This window comes from Meles meles, chromosome 7, assembly GCF_922984935.1.
Source record: "Meles meles chromosome 7, mMelMel3.1 paternal haplotype, whole genome shotgun sequence".
Classification (NCBI taxonomy): Eukaryota; Metazoa; Chordata; class Mammalia; order Carnivora; family Mustelidae; genus Meles; species Meles meles.
Window position 1 is genome coordinate 140,373,653 of NC_060072.1, and position 22,541 is coordinate 140,396,193.

Genomic DNA, 22,541 nt, shown 5'->3' on the forward strand with positions numbered 1-22,541 from the left:
GGAGCCATGCGATGGTACCTCTGTGCCTTTCCCTGATGGACCGGACTGCTCGGGGTATAATGACGGCAGGTCCTGTTTTTATTATTTAAAACTAAATAATGGCATTGGCCTTGGGAACTACTTCGTACCCCTTTTATATTGTAGGTAATTGGTCTGATGAAGTGGACGGTCATGAATTCTACCAACCACATTTTCTGTGACTTTGAAAAAGTCCCTGATGGAAATTAGACAAATCATTTACTTTCACTTAAACGCCAGATTTTTTTAGTTACGCTTAAGAAAAATAATTGAAATGTAGATTTAAAATCATCACTGCTGCTACACTTCAGGATTCTAATGAAATACTTTCAGCTATTATGCAAAGCATTGCTCAACAGAGAGGAGAAAAACCACGTTCAGTGGTACCGCAGCAGAATTTCTGAAGGGCAGAATGCCTCTTTGAGAGCAAAGGTAAGGACGCTTTGCTATGGGGAGAAGGAAAACAGATCTCAGGACACATTTTCCCTTTCATTAAGAGCTCACGAGACACCTGAAAATGGTCAAATGTGCTTTAAGTTCCTGAAACACACAGGCCATCTTCCTCAGCTGTCTGAGTCCCCCCGCTGCTGGGAGAAGGTTCCCATGTCTTTGAGCTGTGACCCTACTGGAAGGAAAGCGCTAGGTCCAGGGACATGGCAGACCCCTCCTCTCCGTCCCGGGTGCCACAGCTTCCCTGCTGGTGAGCGATGGCACCGGTTCCCTCCCAGCTTCCCGCTTGCTCCATCTATGCCTGGATGCCCCTTCCCTAGCTGCCCACGTGGCCTCCTCCAGCTTCCTTCGCTCTCTGCCACGGTCTGTCCGGGCTGTCCTCACAGCACCGCATGGCCTGGTGCACACGGGGTGCACTGAGCTGCTTATTGTCTGAGATCCCCTCACCAAGTGGAACATGCCTCAGAGCAGGGGGCACGTCTGCTGTGGTCCCCCACCCCCCTGCACCCGGGCCAGGGCCCGATACCAGACAGCCGCCCCATAGCAGTTACCTACCACTGTCTACACCAACCAGCTCATGCCCTGTTTGCACTTGCCTTCTTAAACTGACAAGTCTTCTTTTAAAAACGAAATGTTCAAATATTGGTTCTGATTCCCCAGAGCCCAGGCACATTCCAGCCCAAATATCACAATGGGAGAACATATTTTAATAAAGTCAAATGAACTCTCACAAGCAAACGATAGACCACAAACCATTAGCCAAAATGTCCTCTTATGATAATGGCCCGTCTCTGGAATGGCAGAACAATTTTCATGTCACTACGACACTGAACATATCCAAGTTGAAGTTTTTAAGGGCTGGTGGTTCAAACTGGGGGCTAAATGGCCCCCTGCCATTCAAGGACAAGTTTTTTTTTTTTTTTTTTCTCCACCTTATTGCCAATAATGTGGTCAGTTTCTGCTGGTTACTCTTGATAAAAGGAAGGGAAGATGAAGACCATGGGCGGAAAAATTACAATCATTTCCTTTTGCCAAATACAGCTAATATGGTTTTTTCTTTTTAAACACCTAATCCTCTTTATTTTCATATAAGCAAATAAAGAGCAAACAGATTATGACTTTTAGTTTTTTTTCTCTCTCCAAGTAAAACAGAGTTAAAAGATACCGGCTTCTGGTATATGACACCTAGTGCTCTTTCAATTTAATCATTCCATAGTCCTCAAGGGGAGATAAACATCCTTATTTACGAAAAGGCTTTTCAATCTGAATTATAAAAGAGGCAAATTAGTGAGGTCAAAATGTTTAACTTGCTTTTAAGAAAAGTCACTACTATTTTTATAAATGGGAGTTTATGCCAAAGATGTCTATTTCTTTTCTTTTTTTTTTAAGATTTTATTTATTTGACAGAAAAAGACAGTGGGAGAGCACAAGCAGGGGGAGCAGCAGAGGGAGAGGAGAGGGAGAATCAGGCTCCCCGCTCAGCAGGGAGCCCGAGGGTGCGGGGCTCCATCCCAGGACCCCAGGACCATGATCTGAGCTGAAAGCAGACAATCTACTGAGCCACCCAGGCGCCCTGAAGAGGTCTATTTCTTAAACACAGTCACTGGAGAATTTACTTAAGTAACACGTCTATGTACCGCGCAGTAGAGTTGTGACTTAATTTGCTGGGGGGAAAAAAACCCAAAGAAACGGGTGAAAGTTGATTTTTTGGGAAGACCTTCGACTGCGCCAGACAAGGCCCGCAGAGAGTAATGGCACATTTTGGAAGACATTTTAGAGAACAAAGTCAACGCTCCTCTGTGCTGCGGCTGGGAGAGGACAGAGTGTGAGGACGAGTCCCCGGGGCCTCTCCTACATGTCCCCGAATGTGTCCCTGCAGTGGGGACTCGGGGAAATGCGTGCAACACCCGGTGTTTCATCACCAGGCCACGGGCTGTGGCTCCTCGGGGGTGCGTGGGCTCCCCAGGCAGCCCCGCTTCTTCCTGCGGCCAGAAGCCTTAAGCAAGCCGGCCTGCCCGGTGCAGCTCGAATTTTGGTTCTCCTGAAGGCCAGTCCCGCGCTGGCCCTGGGGGCCACCTCCGGCTCCCGCCGGCACTGCAGGCAGAGCCGGCACAGGGCCCGTGGGCTCTGCGGGGCCAGTGCGGGACTGGCCTTCACGTCCCGGGGTGTGCACCGGAGCTTATCTGTCAAGGCCTAGAAGACGCGAGATGAAGAAAAGCCAGCAAAACAGTTTTTAAGACACAAATCATGGTATCCAGGCAACCGCGTTACGTCTGGCTCAGATGAAAAGAAAAATGGCATCTGCTTCGGAACAGGCGACACCACTTCTGAGGAGAAAGACTTTCAACTGCCTCGCCCAGAAGGCGACTGGGCACCAGCACCAGGCCCGTCCTCCCCAGAGCATGGGTTGCAAAAGCAAATGGGCGGGGGCAGGACCGAGCCACTGTAAAACCGAATGCCGGAACGACGTGGGATTCTGAGATGCAACAGAATGTTCTAGAATTGCTAAGGAGCACAACAAAGACGGCCGAGCAAACAAGAGGGAGAGAGGGAGGCCCTTCCTCGAGGCGTCCGATGGAGTGGCGCTGCCTGGAGGGAGCAGGAGATGCCCCCAGCACGGTGGTGGAGAGACCCTTCCAGAACACTCCCTCCTTTGTCCTGGAAAAATGCACACACTGGCCTTCACGGCCCGAGTCTTTAAGAAACTTTACAGCCATCCAGCAGCCCCACACCCCTGAAGGCCGGGGCGCCCCCTCCGGGCGCAGTCCCCCCCCCCCCCGTATCCCCAGAGGGAGGGCACCCCCTTACCGGGACTGGTGAGGGCTCCCAGGGCGCTGCTCGTGGTGGACAGAGGGTTTGCATTGGTGGTGGTGGCTGAGGTCTGGGCCGCGGCCGCCGCCGCCGCCAGCGTTGCCAGGTTCTGTAACTGCAGAGCATTCATGCCTGCGGGGGAAGAGAGATGCCGCCTTAGCAAGAGGCCCGCTTGGCCCGCCTCCAAACACGGGGCAACGACAGGAGCAGGGGCCCCGGGCAGCAGGCGCTGGGAAGGCACGCTCTGCCCAGCTGCCTTGGTGACAGGGCGCCACCACGCCTCCCAGCGGAGCGCCGCCTGTGTGCCCTGCTGCCTGTCCTCGCCCGGGACCGGTCCCCAACCGCCGCCTCCCAGGGCCGCAGGCGTCACTGGGAAGGACAGGAAGACTGTGTGTGTGCACAGGCCACAGCTGTCAGGAAACCGTGAGTCGGGGGCCCGGTCAGCCCAGCGGGGACATCAAGGTCAAACGCTCCTGCTCGGAACCTGAATGGGCTTCCTGGCTCTGCCACTTTACCAGCCGGGGGACTCGGGAGAACTGGTTCCCCTCTGCGCTTCCTGCTCAGTGACTGGGACTGTTCACTGCTCCTCACGGCCAAGGACGCGCGCAGATTAAATGCGATGAAGAGCGCAGATCGCCCAGCACCGTGATGGGCCCAGCGCCGGCGCTGCCCTTAGACTCTGCCTCAACTGCCACCCACGTCCTCTCTCCACACTCACTGTCAACGTGAACTCAAACGTGACCGTGGTAGGAACTCACAGAACATCCGATGAATAAAAAAATGAAGGAATCAAAACGGCAATGCCCGTCCTATTTTTATTTGTAAAGTGCTTGTATTTGCATTTTTGGGTTTCAGAGAAGGACCGTGTTTAACCAGAACGGATCTCTGGCTACTGAAAATGAAGCGACGAGCAGCAGAGAGAAGTGAAACTTTGCAGGAACACGAGGGTGGGGTCAGCTGAGATCTGGGGGTGTCGCCTGTCACTTGGGGGGTCATGCCCGCCTCACCTCCCCACCTCTGTTTCTCATCCTAAGGGTTTCCGAACATTCAGTCTCTGTTCATGATTCACTTCACGCTAAAGCATATTCAGAAAGCAGGCAACAATGGTTCTCTCCCCACATGGAGGAATTTTATACAGAAAGATGCTAGTGTTAAGTAATCCGCTTAATTTTACCTTCTTCTCATGTCTCAAATCCAGGTACTTAATACATGCCTACTGAGAAAATTTAATCTGCTTTAGAAGGACTGGCCAGATCTCAGCTTCCTTCTATGTTGGGGGCGGTGGTGGATGGAGTGGTGACAGAATGTTCTAGCAACATTCCTGTGCAAGCCCCCAGCCACGGCGTGGAGCCTTCCGCCTAAGCATGGCTCAGAGCATGGCCACGAGGCTCCCTTTTCCTGTTCCCCTAGCCTGGCTGCCCCAGCCACAACTCCTACTCAGAAAAGACTCCCTGATGTCTTTGCTGCAAAATGGTTCTTCATTTTGTTCAAATCATCACCCTGTCTTCTTCCAGGAGACATCCGGCCTTCTTGGCTTAGGGAGAAAGCCAAGCACCTGATTTCAAAATCCACTTAGGGGCTGGGGAGGCGCAGACGCCGGACACGAGTACTTGTGGAATCCTGCTAACTTCTGCGAGCGCAGGCAGCCTTCCTGCAACCCTGTCTCCTCCGGTCAGTGCAACTGGCACAGAGCTCACTCCCCTTCCCGCTGGTCGAGGGTCAGACAGGGTCATCCTTAGGAGGATGTGGGACTTGAGGAAGCGTGGTCTTATTTTTCTGGGGGTACTTGAGGCAAATGGGGGAGGCACAGACCCGGCCTCAGCACAGACCCACCTGGACGCAGTGAGGGGCTCAGCTCCCGCCAGGGGCTCGAGTGCACTTCGCACCTGCATGGGCTGACAGGCCCAGGCCCGAGTGATGCTGGGGGGAGTGAGGGACGTTCCTTCTGACCCATCAGTCCCCTCTTGGCCCTCTTCTGGCTCATGGTCCTTCTCATGCTTTAATGGCACAAACCCCATAACCAGACTACATTCCCGACACTCGGCTGTGCTGGCGAGGAAAACCCACGGGACCCGCCTGGCACGAGTTAATGGTAAGCAGAGCCTGTCTCCTGGTTCCAGTCCCACGGAGCTCCTCTGGCCTCCAAGACTGTTCCCCTGACCTGCCCCTGATGTGGGCCACGGTGCGCAGAGGGGATTCCAGAGCTCCAAGGAACTTAGCCCATGCTTTGGCTCAGAGACTCAGGTCCTGGGCTGAGGCCTGACAGCAGATAGCTGGCTGCGGCCCGAGTCCGGGCAGTGCTCTTACCAGCCCGCACAGCCTCCCTCTGAAGACCGAGTCTTCGTTCAGCACTCCTTCCGTGTGTGCTCTGCTAAGTCACTGGTCTCAGCGTTCGTGACTTGCGGCATTCGCCACATCTCACCTTGACCTTATGGGTGTGTACCTCTTACGCCCGGAACTCGATACTGAGCTCCCTGAGGGCTAAGGTTTGTCTGTCCGCCTGTGCAGACAGACACACACTTGCAGCTGTAGGCACAGCAGGCTACGGGCGAATCCGTGCAGGATGAACGGACGGGGCATCCAACATGAAATTCCCGTGAACCACAATAAAGAGGACCATCCGCAGACCCACACAAGCTGTCGTTTTCTCCGCTGTTCGTCCTTCAGTATTTAGCATGGCTTTCCCTGCTGACTGTTTTCCTCAACACTCACTAATCCAGTCTCCAAATATTTATTAGAACGATGCACCTTCCTTATCTCACCACTGGCATGGCTGGGGCCCCGCAGACGATACTGCAGTTTTCCGTTCCACTGTCCTCTCGGCTCACACTCCCAGGGCTGAGGCCTGGTGTGTCACCCTGAGGGTCCCCTCGACCCTTCTTCCCACAGTCACCACTCAGGGGAGTCTGCCATCCTAGTTCACCTTTCCCTGCCTCCACCCAGCAGGCCAGGCAGAGGGACCTCAGCTCTGGGGCACCACAGTGGGCAGGGGCCGACGGTGTTCAACAATCACACCGCCAGGAAAGCAAAAATATGGGCCCAAGGAAGCCGCAGAGAGGGACAGTGGGAAGGACAGGTCACCGCGAGGGCCAGCATCTGAGGGGCCTGGGTAAAAAGGAGGATTCGACGGAGAGACGCAGCGAGCAGGAGGAGCCACGTGTCCCTGTCTGCTCATCCGTTCGTCCGTCCACCCACCTTCCATCCGTCCATCTGTCCATTCGCTCCTTCACCTCTCTACCTATCTTCCCAACTATCTACCCACCCAGCCCCCGACACATCTGTCTGTCCGTCAGCAGGTACCGAGGCCCCGACAGGCCAGCCCCCCCCCCCCCCCCCCCCCCCCCCCCCCCCCCCCGCCGCCGGACTAGGGATGGAGCGAAGACGAGACGGGCTGTGCCCCCCAGAAAGCAAGGAGAAGCCAGGGCCCCGAGGGGGGTCCTACTTCACCTGCTGCTGGAAGGGCGCCCCAGACTCAGCGGCTCCTTCTCACTGGTCTTTGACGGGATGAGAGAAACTGGGGACAGCACTGGGCAGCTGACAGAGGCAGGGGTCCCCCACAAAGGATCACGCCACTCCTCGCATTCTAGTCCTTTCGGGGTCGCGTGTGCTGACGCTGGGAGGGTCACAGCCCGGTCCCCACCGAGAAGTGCGGGCTCAGTCGGCTCCAGGCGGTAGGTGGACGCGAGCTTCCTCGCCAACTTTCTGCAGTGAGGAGCAGTTCCCAGGCCTGATCGCTCCCATTCCCGCTTTCCTGGGCACAGAGGCGTCCCGGCCTCCGCCTGTCCTGTGTGGCAGGGCCTGGGCCGCAGGGCGCTCCGGGCTGGTGACAAGAGCCACTGCTTCCTGGAGGCGCTGCGGGCGCAGGGAGGACGGCGGTGCCGAGACGGCGCGGGCCAGGCGGGCTCCTGCGGCCTCACACGCGCCCTCGCACCCGGCACCACCCGGCGCTCCCACCCCGCCTGGGACCGAGGCACCCGCCCAGGACACAGAGCCCCGCGGAGGACCACCCGGCGGAGGCGGAGCCCTCACAGGGGCCCGGCCTGTCCCTGCCACCAAGGCCTCCCCACGCGCCTTCGGTTCCCCCGGGTTCCCTCTGTGCCGCCGCCGCCGCCCTTCCTCCTCCTCAGGGCGCTTGTGCTCGGCTTCTCGCAGCTCCGCTCCCTGAACTTTCCGGGCGGAGGAGGGCGGGGTGGCCGGACACGGGTTTCCCAAGGAGACGCCCGGGGCGCGCACAGGGGGCGCTGCAGGGGTGCGGCCCGGCGCCCCGGAGCTGACCCGCGGCCTTCCCAGCGCTCCCCGCTCGGCTCCGGGCTCGGGCTCGGGTCCCAGGAGCCAGACCCAGGCGCCGGGTTCCCGTCGGGCGTGGGGCCCAAAGGGGCCCAGGAACCTCCCACCTTGTTCTCCACATCGCAGAACCGCCGCGTTCGTGATTTCCCTCCGGCCCGTCACCGGCTCCCCGGACTCCCCGGTGTCCCCCTGCTCTGGCTCCGGATTCCTCGCGGCCCCCAGGGGCCGGGACTGCTTCCCCGCGAGCCCCGAGCGCAGGGCTGTGTCCCTCGGCTGTACTGGGTGGGGAGGCCCGGGGGCTGGGGACTCCCACCCACCCAGAGGCCTGAGGCCCGGCCGGGGCGGCCGGACCCGCGGCGCAGTGGGGACCCGGGGAAACCAGGGCCCCGAACGGACTGTGCCGAGGAGGGAAACTGAGGCCAGAAACGGCTCTAGCTCCCATTCCAGACGAAAACCGATGCACAAAGGCCACGCAAGGAAGCCCAAGGAGCCAGAGGCTCTCCCTGAACCCCCCGGGGCTGAGGCCGGACCCAGGGGCCTAAGGCCCCTCTGTGGGGCGCGCTGTGGCCTGGCCACGGGGCAAGGCTCCGCTCCCCATTCCGTGACCTTCTGTCCAGCCCCACGGAGGCCCAAGGCTCGCCCTCTCGTGGGTCCCTCCAGGAAGACAGCCTCCCCCAGGGGGGTGACAGCCTTCCAAATGCTGCTGGCACACCCCCAGGGTGTCCCCGGGCCAAGGGATCTGGATCCTTCCCTGCCAACAGCACACAAGCTGGGTGGTGGATGTTTGGTTCTTCCTGCCCCTTCCGGGGCTCCCCCAGCCAGGGCGGACATCACACAGGCCATCTGTCCTACTGAGGGCCTGGGGGGGCAGGCCCACGCTGCTTCCAGAAAAGGCACCTGCCCTGAGTAGGGAAAGCAGCCCCCCAGACACGTGCCCTCGATCCTCTCCCGCTTCCACCACACCGGGCTGTCTGCGGCCACTCTGGCTCTCCAACGACAAGCGCTTGCACACCCCTCCCTGGGCTCGTGCCCCCCCTGGGCCCAGCCAACACTGGCGGCTGCAGGCCGTCTCGCGCTCTCTGCAGCCCCATTTCGGTTCTTTGCCGTTTTCTTGTTTCCGCGGTGTGTGAGCCACTCTGTTCCTTCCTCTCTCAGCTCTCTTCCGGGGCCCTCCGGGTCGTCCGCCCACCGGTCACCCTCTCCGTGGGGCCCCCTGTGATCCCCACGGGGCGCCGGCAGTGCCCGCTGCACCCGGGATCAGCTGTCTCCCCAGGAAAGCAACCGCTTTTCACCTCACCGAGCACTCTGCTCCGAGGGGCGCCACGCAAGCCAGGGGCGACAATCTGGGTGACTAGAAATACAAAACATCTAAATACATTTTACGAAATCCCACAGCGTGCCAAGACCAAGACGGTTAAAAAAAAAAAAAAAATTAGGGGGAATGGAGGCATTCAACTTTTCATTCATTACTTGGGAAAAGAAAAATCCTTCTGCAGACGAAGAAATGATGTACAGAACAGATGTGCAATGTGACTGCTTGAAATTTAAGATTTAAAAAAATTATTTATAAGGAGAAGGGCATGAAAATTTAATTTAATGTTCACCTTAGGTAATTTTGTGTCTTATTGTTCATAGCAATTACCATAAATCTGCATATCAATAAGCGAGAACAGATGTCAGTTGTTACAAGTGCTTGCCAATCAGGTCTGTTAAAAAGTGACAGATGGGTGGTTATGGAATGTTCTCATAAGGCCTATTAGCACATTCGCGGGAAGCGTCTGCAGCAAGAGGGTGGGAGGCTCTGCTCCAGGAAGGCCTTCTCGAATCCAGAGCCCAGCCCTCATAACCCAGGCGCCGCGGAGCGCCGACACCAGCTTCTGGAAACATCTCCTGTCCTGTCCCTTCATCACTGACATTCCAGGACGGCCTTTTGTGGAGGCAGGATCCCACACCCATGTAGGGAGACGGCTTTTGTTGTTTTAAGCAAAGAACGGTGCCCTGTGCACTCTCACTGTGACTTTTAAAACTCAGGCCGGATGTTCTGGAAAAGAATCACTACCACCTCCTTGGTCTACGCCAAGTGCAGCCCTTTCGTCTCGTCCATCAACATATACGTTCTTTTTGGGTGTAGCTCCGTGAATCAACAGATGAACTCTTCTTCGTCGGAGCTCTGTAAATCTTTAATTTCTTTAGTAACACCTCCGCATGCTGGGAAAAAACAAAACAAAACAAAGCTGCCCTAACACCAAACAGCCCACTCTGCACACACGTGCGCCGCCTTCCAGAAGGAAGGGAGGCAGCTTTCCTGGGACTGTTGCTTCTTTCTGTGGCGTTCTGGAGCGCTCTCTGCATTACTGATCTGTGGCTTGGATTCGTGATTCGGCCCGTGAAACCGTGTGCAGGGGAAGGTCACTACAGTCTGTGTGTCTGTGGACAGACCTGCACCTGCTGAGACAGAGGCACACTGTGTCTGGGGTGGTCCGGAGCTCGGGACTTGGATGTGCTGGAAATTTGGACCTGCTGCTTCCCAGTGCAGTGATGTGGGCAAGTGTGTTCATGATCCTCTAATCCTCGGCGGCCCCCTGCCCCCTTGAAGCAGGACGTCTGTGCTTCCTCAGAACTCTGGGCGTCAGTCTGTCCAGTGGGTCTCACCGAGTTATTATCTAACATTTCCCACTTCAGTCTTTCAAGTGCAACAGAGTAACAAAGTGCAGGTTTTGTCCTTGGCACGTGGTGAGGGTAAACTGTGATAATTGCAAGGAGCCCTGTTAAAAACGAAACTGTGAAATAGGACCCTTGCTTATTGAAAGCGATGCTCTTTTGAGAGGACCGTGGTCATAAAAAAAATTATTGACCGAAAAGTCACTTTTCCCTGATTCCTTCTTCTTCAGGGAGAAAAAAAAAAATCCAGACTCTTAGCCCAAGTTTCTGAGATTTCAGAAATTCCTGGGACAAATATCACAGTTGGGTGAGAAGTGGGCACGTTTTTCTTAGAGGTTTTAAGCCGGAAAATATGATCAGTCAACTTTAAGGACACACAGGCAGTACAGGTGAAAGAAAGCATTTGGCTTCTACAGATTTGAGCCTGAGCTAGTTTCTGCTCTTAAATTCCATATTCAGTAAAGGTTCCCTTCCATAAAATCATGAAACACATGTGAAGTTCTTATCAGTCTGAAAGGGAAATGGTCGGTCACTTTGGGGAAACTAGCCGATGCCTCATTCCGTTTTATTGAGACCAATGCCTCATGACTTGTCGAAAATGTTTTTCTTTTTTTGGCTTTATTTTCTGCTCAAACAGAAAGTGTTTCGCTCATTCAAATGAGACATTTTTAGACTGTAGTGATAAACTTCAATCTCCCGAAGGACAGACTATTATATTTTGAGAGTTGTTCACAAAATATTATTGCTGCTTTCTGGAATGATGTTTCTCTCTCTCCGGTGGTAGCATTCCGAGCTGGATCACTCGAACTTTACGAGTGGAGTATATTTTATGCCATAAGACATAAAAGCTGCGTCTGAATCATGTAGGTGCCCATTCGAACTGGGTCCCCATCTCAAGCCCTCAACAAGCATTTGAACCTCGGGTGGGATTTGGGATAAACGGCCTCCTGGATTTCTTCCTATAGCTTTCACCGGATGCTGCAGGCCACGTGCTTGGCCACGTTTGATCGTGAGCCCACGGTTGCCAAATCCTCAGCAACCCAACCGTGAAGATGCTGTCATTAGCTTACGTGACGTTTTCTTGGCTCAGAAGGTAAGGCCAAGGTCAAATTTCTCCATTGAAAAAATAGGGCGTTTAACTTAAGCTCCCCTGGGAACGTATCCAAAATATCAATTTGTGTTTGTCGATTTATACATGCCTTCAGTCGTCCACTCGAAAACAGTCAGGGGTAGTACCTCTCAGTGGAGCCAGGCCAAGTGCCTCTTGGGGACTGATGGCTTGGGAGCGTTTGGGGAGGTAGGGGAGGAAAGGAAGGAAGGAAGGTCTTTAGGGCACCCCTCCCATATAGGGGTATCAGGGAAGCCTCCTTTATTTGTTAAAGATTCACTTACTTATTTTAAGAGTGGGGGGGAAGAGTGCGAGAGCCAGCAGGGGGCCGGGGCAGAGGACAAGAGACAATCTCAAGCAGATCCTGCGCTGAGTATGGAGCCCAACGCAGGTCTCGATCTCACGATCCTGAGATCATGACCTGGGATGAAATCAAGAGTCGGATGCTCAACCGACTGAGCCATCTGGGCCTCCCAGGGAAACCTCCTTCAGGGAAGTACTTCTGTTACCATTTCACTTTGTCACGCTGGTCCGGATGACTGGCAAAGACAAAAGCGAAGTCCTACTTCGGAAGATGACAGGAGAGCAGGAAGCCTTATAACTTGATTTTCCTGGCAGAAAATATGTAGACTATATAGTCCGAACCACCATGCTTCAGATGCTCAGGAAGAAGCAGCTGGATTTTCCCTGGGAATGAAGAAACCACCTTTCTGGAAATCACCGAGCAGATGGAGCCCGGACATCGACATCCTTGATACTAGCAGCGTTCAAGGTGATCGTAGATAATGGATCACTCAGCATGTGATTTCACAGCCCGTGCAGACTTAGTGTGCTGAATTTTGTATGTTGAAGGTTCAAGAAAGGGGTATTCTGGAGGGCCCAGAGCACTCACAGACTGCCTTTAAATTAGCCATCTGCTCCACAAACCTTCTAAGGTGACTCCTGGATAGCTTAGTTTTTAAATGAGCACACAGAGCAAGTAAATGCCACCATCCTGACCTGTGGCTGGCGAGACAGAGGAGCCCAGGTCCACTGAAAAACGACGGGGCGCTCTGTCCACCTGGGAAGACGCGCTCGGCCATTGCCGCAGGACCCAGTGACCTTCTCTGCATAATTTAACTGTGGGAGTGGGAGAGCCGGAGGCTTCCTCTAAGGAAAGATCCTAATTTTGGATCTGGGTGGGTCCATACCATTAGAGGGGAAAATAAATGTTGCATTGGTTGAAAATATGACAAATCTTCGTATTTCCTGTAGAGCCATAATCTGGAGGTTTTCTGTTGAAAACACAGGGCACTCCCTGAGTATTTTTCACTTTTGTCTCTCCAATTCCCTTTGCAGAACTAAAAATTAACCATTTGCTGTGATCCTTAGATCCAAGGCAAGGCTCTAAAACCATATTCATAAATATATTGCTGAAGGACTGAACTACTTACCATTTGAACATATTTTTTTTCCCCTAGTAAACCGAGAGCAGTATTACAATAAAACACGTTGGCATTGTCATGAGATTTAAAGCCCAATGAATAATTCTGCATTTTTTTTTTTTAACTGTAGGCCAGCATATCCTGTCAGACAACAGGTTCCCCTTAGTCTGTGGGGCCACGGGGGAGGGCTGGGCTGGCGATCATGGAACACACATGAGGAGGAAGCCCTTCCAGAGACATTCAAAGTGAAACAAACAAAACCAAGGATAGTTATTTAGGGGGAAAAAAATAAGAAATGAGAAAAAAAGGTGTTTTCACAGTGACAGAGGAAAAAAAAATCTGGCTTCTATCCTGTCCTTCAAGATTTCATTTCATTGAGTCAGGGTGTCCTTTATTAAAAACAAATGGCGCTTGATTCTAATATGCCAAAAATCTGTTCTCCTGCCCTTGCTCCCCCACCTTTCTGGAATCAAACAAGGGAAGAGCTCCCTCACTGGCCCTCCGGGCAGGTGGACGGCACCTATGTTCTGACGGACGGTGCGGGCCACCTTCTCGAGCCCCCTGGAAGTCAGGGTCGGAGCCCGGAAGGTGACCCCTTAGGAGTGACCTTTCACGAATCATTGCACCTGGGTTAGTACTGACACAGCTCATTCTACAAAGAAATCCTTCGTGAGCCAGCTTTCAGATGCAGCCCCACTTTGATTTTCTCAAGAACAAAGATTATATTTGCGCATAAAAGCTTCTCGTGCACAGTTCTCTCAACCGAGGGTACCAAAGTAAAAAAAAAGAAAGAAAGAAAGAAAAAAAGAAACGCACCCTGTTAATTGCCTACGGCTATCAGGGGATGGCAAACTGTATCAAAGATAGGCCTGCAATCTTGGCTTTCATTATGGAGGTCAGAATATTTATTGACTGCTTCTTATTAAAATTTCAGAAGCACGTCAATCATTCCGGCTGCCCTGGATAGAAGGAATCTTGTTGGAAATTCCCCAGGAATCAATTCCATCAAAAAACAAAAATAGCAAACAACTCTGGAGGTTATGACGGGCTTCACAGCCCCTTGCCCAACCCCCTATTCCCGCCCCGGCTGGAGAGGTCCGAGGTGGGAGGGCAGCTCCCCAGCCCTGGACCCGGATGGTAACACCCGAGTCCGAAGGCCGACAGGGCTGCTCATGGCTCTCCTGCTCTCTGTTCTCTCTTTCTTCCCTGCATGCCTTCTTAGCCCTCGGAAGCCACCCGAGTCCAGCCAATAGCACGGGCCAAAGCAAAGGCACGCGTCACGACTTACCAGCCATCTGCTGAATGCCACTGAATGCACCCAGGTTGCTGGAGGAGGTGGCTTGCTGTAGAAGCTGCAAAGGGAGGGAGAAGCGGACCGTCAGACCAAAGTGCATGCAGGACGAGGAAGCTTCTGGACGGGGTGGGGGGGCTGTCCACCTTCCTGCACGTTTATACAGTCGCGTGCTGCTTCCTATTCATGGGCTGTAAATCCATATTAATGCCTAATCTCTATTAAGAAACGCAGACACTGGGGAAACTCAGTACCACTGCTGCCTTAAAACAATCCATTTGGTCTTTTTAACGACAGGTGTTCCGTCCAGTGAAACCAACGCAGCGTGACTAAGGCGGGCTCCCTGTAGCCTAGTGGTCGCCACGGCTCAGCTCCGTCAACCGAGGCCCGTCCCTCGGTCTAACAGCTCAGCGGCCTTCGTCCTCCACGGGGAGTGCCTGGCTTCATGGACTCTTGGGACAAGAGAGATCACCACGATAACTACACACACACACACACACACGCACCTGTGCACGGCTGCCCAGGGACACCTGGGACCACCGAAGCTGGTCTTCACTGGCAGAGGGGGACATATGACTGGTCAGAATTTAGAAGTGTCTGGTGTGAGGTACAATGACCCTGGGCGTGACTGGTATGTCGGCTGCTTTTCAAAACCCAAGATCCCTGCGTCTGCGTCTTTCCCTGGTGCACTCAAAAACACCTCACCCCCCGAATCAGCAGGTACCCCAAGAAAGGTGTGTGGCTACCGTGTCCTCAAGTGCTCCTTTACTGGTCCAATGCAGCTGAATTACAGGCTAACCTGGGGGCTGTACCGTTGACCTGGATTTTTTGGTACCTGCTTTTTGGGAAGGTAGATCAGACAGACGTCGCTGTACAGAGCGGCAAGCGTCTAGCTATCCTTTGCTCCGACGTCCCCAGACACCGGGAGGCACAGGTTCACCAGATTTATTATTGAGAAACGTTATGATTCCATGTGCTTAGGAGGACGTGACCGATTTGTGATTTTACAAATAGCTTTGAGAATTTGTTTAGAGCAGAGCAGAGCCACACAGAGAGTCACTCCTCTGGGTCAGGGTGGCTGTTTTTGAGTTCATTAGCACGGGAAGTCTACAGCTGGGCAGGACTCAGAAATGGGCACCCAGGGACTGAGAAGCACCCAGTGGAATGGAATCCAGTGGCCGATCTGGCCCGTCTCGGTTACCATGATGGAAAGGGGGTCAGCAAGGACAGGTACCAGAGGAACATCTGTGATGCTTACTCATCCCTCCTGACTTGTTGAAATGTGCTGGATTACACACAGACACACACACAGGGAACAGCGAGGAAGGAGAAGTTAGGGATTAACCCTTTGCACGGACAGAAATCCCTTATTTTGAGTTGATTTCATGGGTTTCCCATTCTCTGGGAAGCAAGCCCTTACTCCCTTTCCTACCAGGTATGTTTAAAAATTAAAGCAGAGTAAAATTAAATCAGCTTTGAAGATGTTTTGAGGAATTTATAATACCTACTGAGGTATGTGGAAATACGTGGGGTGTCCTTAAACTATTACCCAGGATTCCGTCCATGGATGGCCATTCTCTGGGGGCCAGGGTCAGAAACTACCCTTTAGCCCACCTTCAGCCCACAAGCAGGGGACGCCTTGAAGGCCGAGGGCTCTTGGAAGAAATGGATCTTCCAACGGAGAGGGGCGGAACGAACACGGTCGAGAACGAATGAAAGCCCACAGTAGGAGCAAATCGTCAGATCACAGGAGGAAGTCGTTCAGATCATAGAGAAATACGTTTTTATAAATGACGTTGAGATGAATTCTTTTTCAGGGTATGGAATAATTTGCAGCTGTGGTCAAAGAAACACGTGCCAGAGACAGTCGTCTGCCGTGGGGCGTGGGAGAGGGGCCGGAAGTCAGGGGACAGGTGCAGGAGTCTGGGTTTTTAGAAACGGTGGAGCAGGAAGCTGGATTCTTAGAAATGATGAAAAGGTGAGCCTGACTTCCATCTCGGACACTGACTCTGGTATCCACAAACAGATGGTCTATGAATAAGTGAAAAGCACGAGTTTGGGGAAAACAAATGACCGTTCAGCTCATAAGTCATTAACAAGACTCCTTTCTTGTTTCATAAAATTTCAGACAGCGAGACCAAGAAAACGATATGGCGGAGCAATACGGGTTTTTGTTTTTTTTAGCAAGACCTCTGATGCAATGGCTCCCGGGGGCTCTGTGGCTAGGACTCAGAGATGGCTATAGGGCGACGGGAAAGTCAGTCAATGCTCTTACTAAGGACACAAACAAAGATGGGAGAGGCAGGCACCACCTTCATTAAGCAAATGTGCACTGGGAGGTGTTAACAGCCAGACCCCCCTGGGCATGGCCCGGCGGGCAGAGAGAGGAACGGAGCCACAGCAGAGGGCAGGAACCCCGCCTGCCAGCAGCTCGGGCTCGGTGAGGTTGCGAAAGCTCTTGGAGCCCCTTCCTTGCCTGCACCGGCCGGCTCCCCTGACCCTCCCCTGACCCACCCTTCACGGTCAGGGGGCTGTCGTGCAGGCTGCGCAGGCTAACGGACCCCGTGGTCCCGAGGGGGACAGTTAAAGGGCCAAGTGGCAGAATCAGGACAGAACACGCATACACACACGCACGCGCCCCACACGGGCACACCGGACAGGCCAGGGCACCAGCCCCAAACTCGTGATGCAAATGTACAGTCATCAGTGGGGGGGGTCCAGCTTGCGGGACTACGGGTTCGTGGGGTTCACCTAGAAACAAATAAAAACCTGGACCTGTGTTAGCTGCCTTCCGCCTCAAGGGCGACAAGGTCAGCACGAGGGCCCCTCCCAGGCTACGCGAGGATCCTGTGACTTCCACGGGGCGGGCGGGGGGAGGGGGGCGTCACTGGTCTGTGCGAGGTTTAGGTCTTGCCATGGGAACGGTCTTTGTTTCAGTCTCTGTATTTCACAGCGATGCACGGTATTTTCCGGGGGTGACTGAAAGAATTGGGTTTATCTGTCTCGAAATAGTGTCTCATGTTTGGGTCCCAAACAGATGGAGAAACATTTGATTTCGTCACTGCGGTTCTGCAGGGAAGGGCCAGGACCACCGAATGGCAGGGCCGAGGGGGCTTCGCTGGCGGTCCCGGCATAGAACGCGCTCACCTCTCGGGCCACACGGGCCTCGGGGTCGCTAGGCCGTCCTCAAGCGTGCCACCCCCTGTCTCAGAAACAGCGGTTAGAAACTTAGCCACGTGGGCCTCGGCTCAGCCGACCTCAGGCCAGAAGGAGTCACGTCCTGATGCTAATCGAGTTAACTCGGACAACTATGGTGCACCAACGCGATCTCAATAATTTCCCCAGATTCGAAATGGCCCACACGGAATTCTTTTGAGAACTTTGTGTGTTGGGGGGGCAAGGCGCTTTGGGGAGGCCATAGCGGGGATGGCCCCCTCCGCCCTCTTGGGGACCCTGCGCTGGCCGCAGCCAGGCACTTACCGCCAGGTACTGTGGGGTGAGTCCGCCCAGACCCGTCAGGTTCCCCCAAGTGGCAGTGTTGAGCTGTTGCATCTGCTGGGCCAGCTGCTGCTGGAGGCGCCTTTGCTCCTTGTCCTTCTGTGTGTCCGCGAACTTGACTACGATGGGCGAGGAGCAGCCCTGTGGTCAGACACAGCGGAAAGTGAAGAGGGGGGTTACCGCCTGGCTGAATCCTCCCATGACACTCAGCACTGGACCTAGCTCTCTCAACTATCTCTCGGAGCACATGGAACCTTCTGGAAGGTTGTTTGTGGTTTGTTTTTTTTTTGTTTTTATTATTATTTTTTTTAATGGTCTGATATTCCTTCTTCTTCTCTGACCAGTACCATCAACCGAAAATTCCAGATACTGCCACTGGTTTCTCGGGGGATCTGGTGGTCGGTGAGGCCATTTGCTTTCTTGCTCTGCTTATTACACTGCCTCTCCTCCTCTCTTCACGTGTCTTCCTCCAACCTTCCCAGGACCTCCTTAGAGACAAGAGACCTTATCAACGTTCTTTAATTAAGCTTCATGGTTCGCTTGCCTGCAAGACAGACTTGTCTGTGTGTCTGCCTGTCCCCACGCGTGAGCAGGGGACAGAGAAGGAGAGAGACTGCGATGGGAAGGGAAACGTCCCTCGTCCTCGTATTTATTTTTTCACTCTTTCCACTGTGGGGGCTGCTTTTTTGAACTCGGGGCGCGGGAGTCCTCCCGACGCAGCACTATAGATGGGAGAGGAGGGTTTTGTTTTCGGAAACGTGGAGGAGGGCAGGAGAGATTGAGGACACAGGCCCGGCCCAGTGGCACAGGGAGGCTTCTCTCCCTTCTCGGGCGCATCTAGTCTATCCCCCTCACCCAGGGCTCCTGCAAACCGCCAGTCTCCGCAGCATATTCTAGTGAAAGCAGCTGAACGGGACATGGCAGGAGGCCTCTACCTGGCTTCTCTCGTCAACGGAGCTCACCGTTCTAGGGGCTTCTTTTCAGTTTCTGTTCCCTTTAAAAGGCAGCGAGGAGGGGCAGTGAGGGAGTGCATGGCCAAGGGTTATAGACTAGGACGAGTTCATGTCCAAGATGGAGAAAGAAACTCATCAGGGAAACTAAGTGCCTGCGTCTCCAGCAGGAAGACGTCCCTCCCTGAGCCACTCTGGAACATTCGCCCCTCGGCCAACACGTGGCAGAGACACGAGTTCCTCCCTCCCACCCTTCTCCCTCTGACTACTTGCCTACACATCTCATCGCCATTAAAGCTGTTAAATTTTGCTGAGGTAAAAAGAAGTCATTCTACCTAGGTGATTAAAAAAAAACTTTTATTGAAACTCAGCATGATAATAGACCTCTCTCTCCCCTCTCAGAAATTTTATATTCCTACTTAAATGAGCTCTCTCTCTTTCTCTTTCCCTTTCCCTTGGGTCATTTTTCTTTCTCCTAGAAAACAAACCTGCATGTGTGTTTTTTTTTTCTTATCACCTTGAGTAGTTACTGGGGATGCAGCTGTGAATATGTGCGGCTACTGTGTCTGTTATGAGCAAAATTTTAAAAAATGTGCGAAAAACGAGGAGGCTGTTGCAGTTTGAACTTGCAGTGTCCGGTCTTCAGCGTGTAGCCACGGCCACAGACAGAACGTTAAATGTCAGTCAACCGCATGAAAATAATCTTTCCACCACTTAAAAAAAAAAATCTATACTTCATTTTTCTTCTTCTGCTCCGTATCTCAGCACTTCGTTGCTTTAAAGAGAGCAAAATACTCTGAAGATGGAAATTATACAGAGGGAGGGTTTTGTATGGAAAGGGCTGTTACCGTTGTATCTAATTTGTTCCATAAAAAAATCATAGCATCTCCTAAGAGTACCTTTACTGTTTTTTTTTTCTTCCTTAAAAAAAAAAAAAAGAGATAAAGAAGCAAAATTTAGGTCCAAAATAACTTGTTTAAGCCGTAAAAAGGAAAACTGGGATGGGCGCCGATTGGAGGAAAGTGGAAAAACAGAAGGTGCCATAGAAAAATGGTTTTAAAGAACATGTTCTTTTAAACTTTAACATTCAAATCATTTTGAATTCAAGTTTCTTAGATAATACATCTTGGTTAAAGATGTGAGACAGAGTCCTGAAAATAACAAAATTAGTTAAAAAAAATCCAACAAACTTCGGTTGTACAACTATAACGTGACTGGCATATGATAAAATCTTCCATTTAAATGTCAATATTTTTTAAATTCAATGAGAAATTTCAGTGTCTGAGGGTCCCTCTGTCTGAGCCTGGGTGTTCCAGATTTAAAAACAAGTTGCACCAAATTTGATTTTTTAAAAAAATTTTATAGATGTGAATACCGAAGGGTCAAGGATTTCTTAAGAATGAATACGCCCCATTCTCTCCTGCAGATTCTTTTCATTCTGAGCCCTGTTCTTCTTTGGTTCTGGTTCATACCCAGGTCTGTGCTACGTTCCTGAGCTCTCTCCCTGCGGGAACACAGGAGAACACAGACCAGCGTCCTCTGCAGCTTTACTCGGGGGGCCCTGATGGAGGAACTGGGGTTAGAGCTGAAAGAATTTAGGTTAAAAAACCATCTAAGGTACCAATCACTAAGTCACAGGAAACAAAAATGATTAAAGAAGCACATGTATGGAAGATAATACAGGTGAAAACTTTTTTTTTTTTTCCTTCCCTAACCATACTTTTTCATCTCCAAACTGAAGGGTGGTTGGGATTCAGACTGACCCCAATAATGGAGTAGCTGGAGAGAAAGTGGGGGACAAACACTGCATCAAGTTTGACTGCACGTCGTGTAAGACTGGATCCCTAGGTATTTCAAATCCTGCTAATTATCTCTTATTGTGGCCGATTTTCACCTGAGCTTGCCTTCAGGTAGGGGGGGTGTGAGTGTCTTAAAAATGCATTGCACTGAAAGGAAAACACAGTGATTATATAAGATATGTTAGGAATATCAAAGTCAAAATGAAGCTCAAAAAAGACAATAGGCTTTGCAATGCTGATATCAAAACTCAGAAAAGTACAGGAAACACTTAATGACAAGGCCATGCACACTCCTTGCCCCCCTTGTCCACCCACCTTCCGCCTCACTGTAAAAAAAGTTGCCCACAAAACATGACGTGGAATGATCACTTAGCTCCCAGCATGCTTTGGGAGATGCAGCATTGCAAAAAACGAACAAAACAAACAAATAAAAAATAAAGAAAAAATAAAGCTCCCCCAAAGAAGGAGGTTAAAAAACAAAAAACAAAAAAAAAAAAAAAAAGGGAAGCGCAAACGATCCATAAAGAAATTTTTGCACATTAAATAAAATTGAAAATCTTTTGCTTTCCAGAAGATGAAAACATAACTTCAGGTAACACCACAGGGCCACCTTGAGAAAAGATCACCCGTACACAGATATACAGAGTACAGAACATGCACTCCCAAATGATTCTACCAGACAGTACAGAGTAAGTCACAGCATATCACTCTTGGAATGCTTTTGTGCAAAATTCTGAAAGGCCAGACCCAAATCACAGACTAGAAGTACAGAGCCATCTATCTACGTGAGTGGGTGAAACACTCACATTGGTGTATCCATCTTCCCCCAAAGCCACTATCTCTCATTAGGAGACCAGATTTGAGCCTTCATGTTTCTTTCATCGTGCATTTTTTTTTTTTGTTTTTTGTTTTTTTTTGCAAAAAGACGAATCTAATTTTTCAAGGGATTCTTTTCCATTAACATTTTCACTGGTTAAACAATGTAGGAGAGGTATTAATTTTCTCCCAACATTCTTGATGCAAAAACACAATTCTGTTGGACTAAAGAGAACTTGAGCCCACATTGAAGAGAGAGAAAAAAAAAAAAAAGAAAGAAAAACAGAAAAAGGAAAAAAAAAATTAAAAAGAGCCCCGTGACTGGCACAGGGCGGGCTGTAATTTGGAGGGATGGTGGTTAAGGCTGACTCCGTACCAACCCCGGACCAGGAACGGGCTGGGTCCTCGAGAGGTCTAGGAGGAGTCGTGGTTTACATCGCACCATGACTGCTGTGCGGCAGGGCCCAGGGCCACTGCAATAAAAGGCTCAAAAATAATGTACAGCACGTGGAAGGTTCTATTAAATGCATTTCAAGTCATTAGGGGAAAAATTCAGAGAGCGAGAGCGAGAGAGAGAGAGAGAGGATGAGTATGAATGAATGGAAGAGATGGTGGAAGTGTCCGTCTGTGATTGTCACTGAACAATCCGCACAGGAGAGAGCTGCTTTACCATTCCCCATCATTTGCACAAAGAAAACAAAGAAAGGGCAGATGATACAGTACCTCCATGGTCTGAGACTGATGCATGGCTTTGATTGCATTCTGTGCCATTGCCCTTGTAGAAAATGTGACAAACGCACAGCCTGTGGGAAACAAGGGGACAGGGAGCAGGAAAGACAAAAAACAACAAGACAAAAGGGTTGGACGCTTGTTAAACCAACACAGTCTACGAGAACTGCCACAGGACGCCACTGTTCTCAGTAGTACATAAAAATCAACAACTTCTCTCTTGATTTTATCTTAGTTTGCTTTTGACTCACAGTGCTGACTTGCTAATCTGACCAAAGCAGAAAGACTGATTTATTGACTAGTTTATTTTTTAAAATGGAGACGAGGGGAACGTAGTTGGGCACTTTCTTTGTTTTTTTTTGTTGTTGTTTTTTTTTAAGCCACGGGGGGTCTGAAATTAGCAAGATCTAGTCTGCATTTTCTAAAATAAAAAGTTGCTATTTTACATTTTTCTCCTTGGCTGATCATCTCGACTCAGGGCATCCACACATTTGGGCTTTTGGATTTCAAAATTCTAGCTTTGATTTTTTAAGCAGTAAATAATAAAATCCTCGACACCAAGGGCAAATTAGCAAATAAAATTCCAAAGGCTCGGAACGTCAGCAAATGAATACTTCTGATCTCTTTTGGGTAGTTAAAACATATACATGTATACGCGTACACTGATGTGATTCGGATGCAGAGAAAGGTACCCAGCCT

General features: G+C 51.5%; 1 protein-coding gene across 15 annotated transcripts in view; it reads right to left on the minus strand.

Annotated features, from left to right (window-relative positions):
• Positions 1-22,541, minus strand: part of CELF2 (CUGBP Elav-like family member 2) — an 829,878-nt gene that overhangs the window by 41,301 nt on the left and 766,036 nt on the right. For 14 of the 15 annotated variants that reach the window (XM_046013183.1, XM_046013181.1, XM_046013180.1 and 11 more), the window contains 4 exons: positions 21,837-21,916; positions 17,531-17,689; positions 14,048-14,111; positions 3,277-3,411 (listed from right to left, as the gene is read on the minus strand). In XM_046013183.1, the coding sequence (XP_045869139.1) occupies positions 3,277-3,411; positions 14,048-14,111; positions 17,531-17,689; positions 21,837-21,916 (438 nt within the window). The remainder of the gene's footprint in view (positions 1-3,276; positions 3,412-14,047; positions 14,112-17,530; positions 17,690-21,836; positions 21,917-22,541) is intronic. The other variant, XM_046013186.1, reaches the window with a different exon arrangement.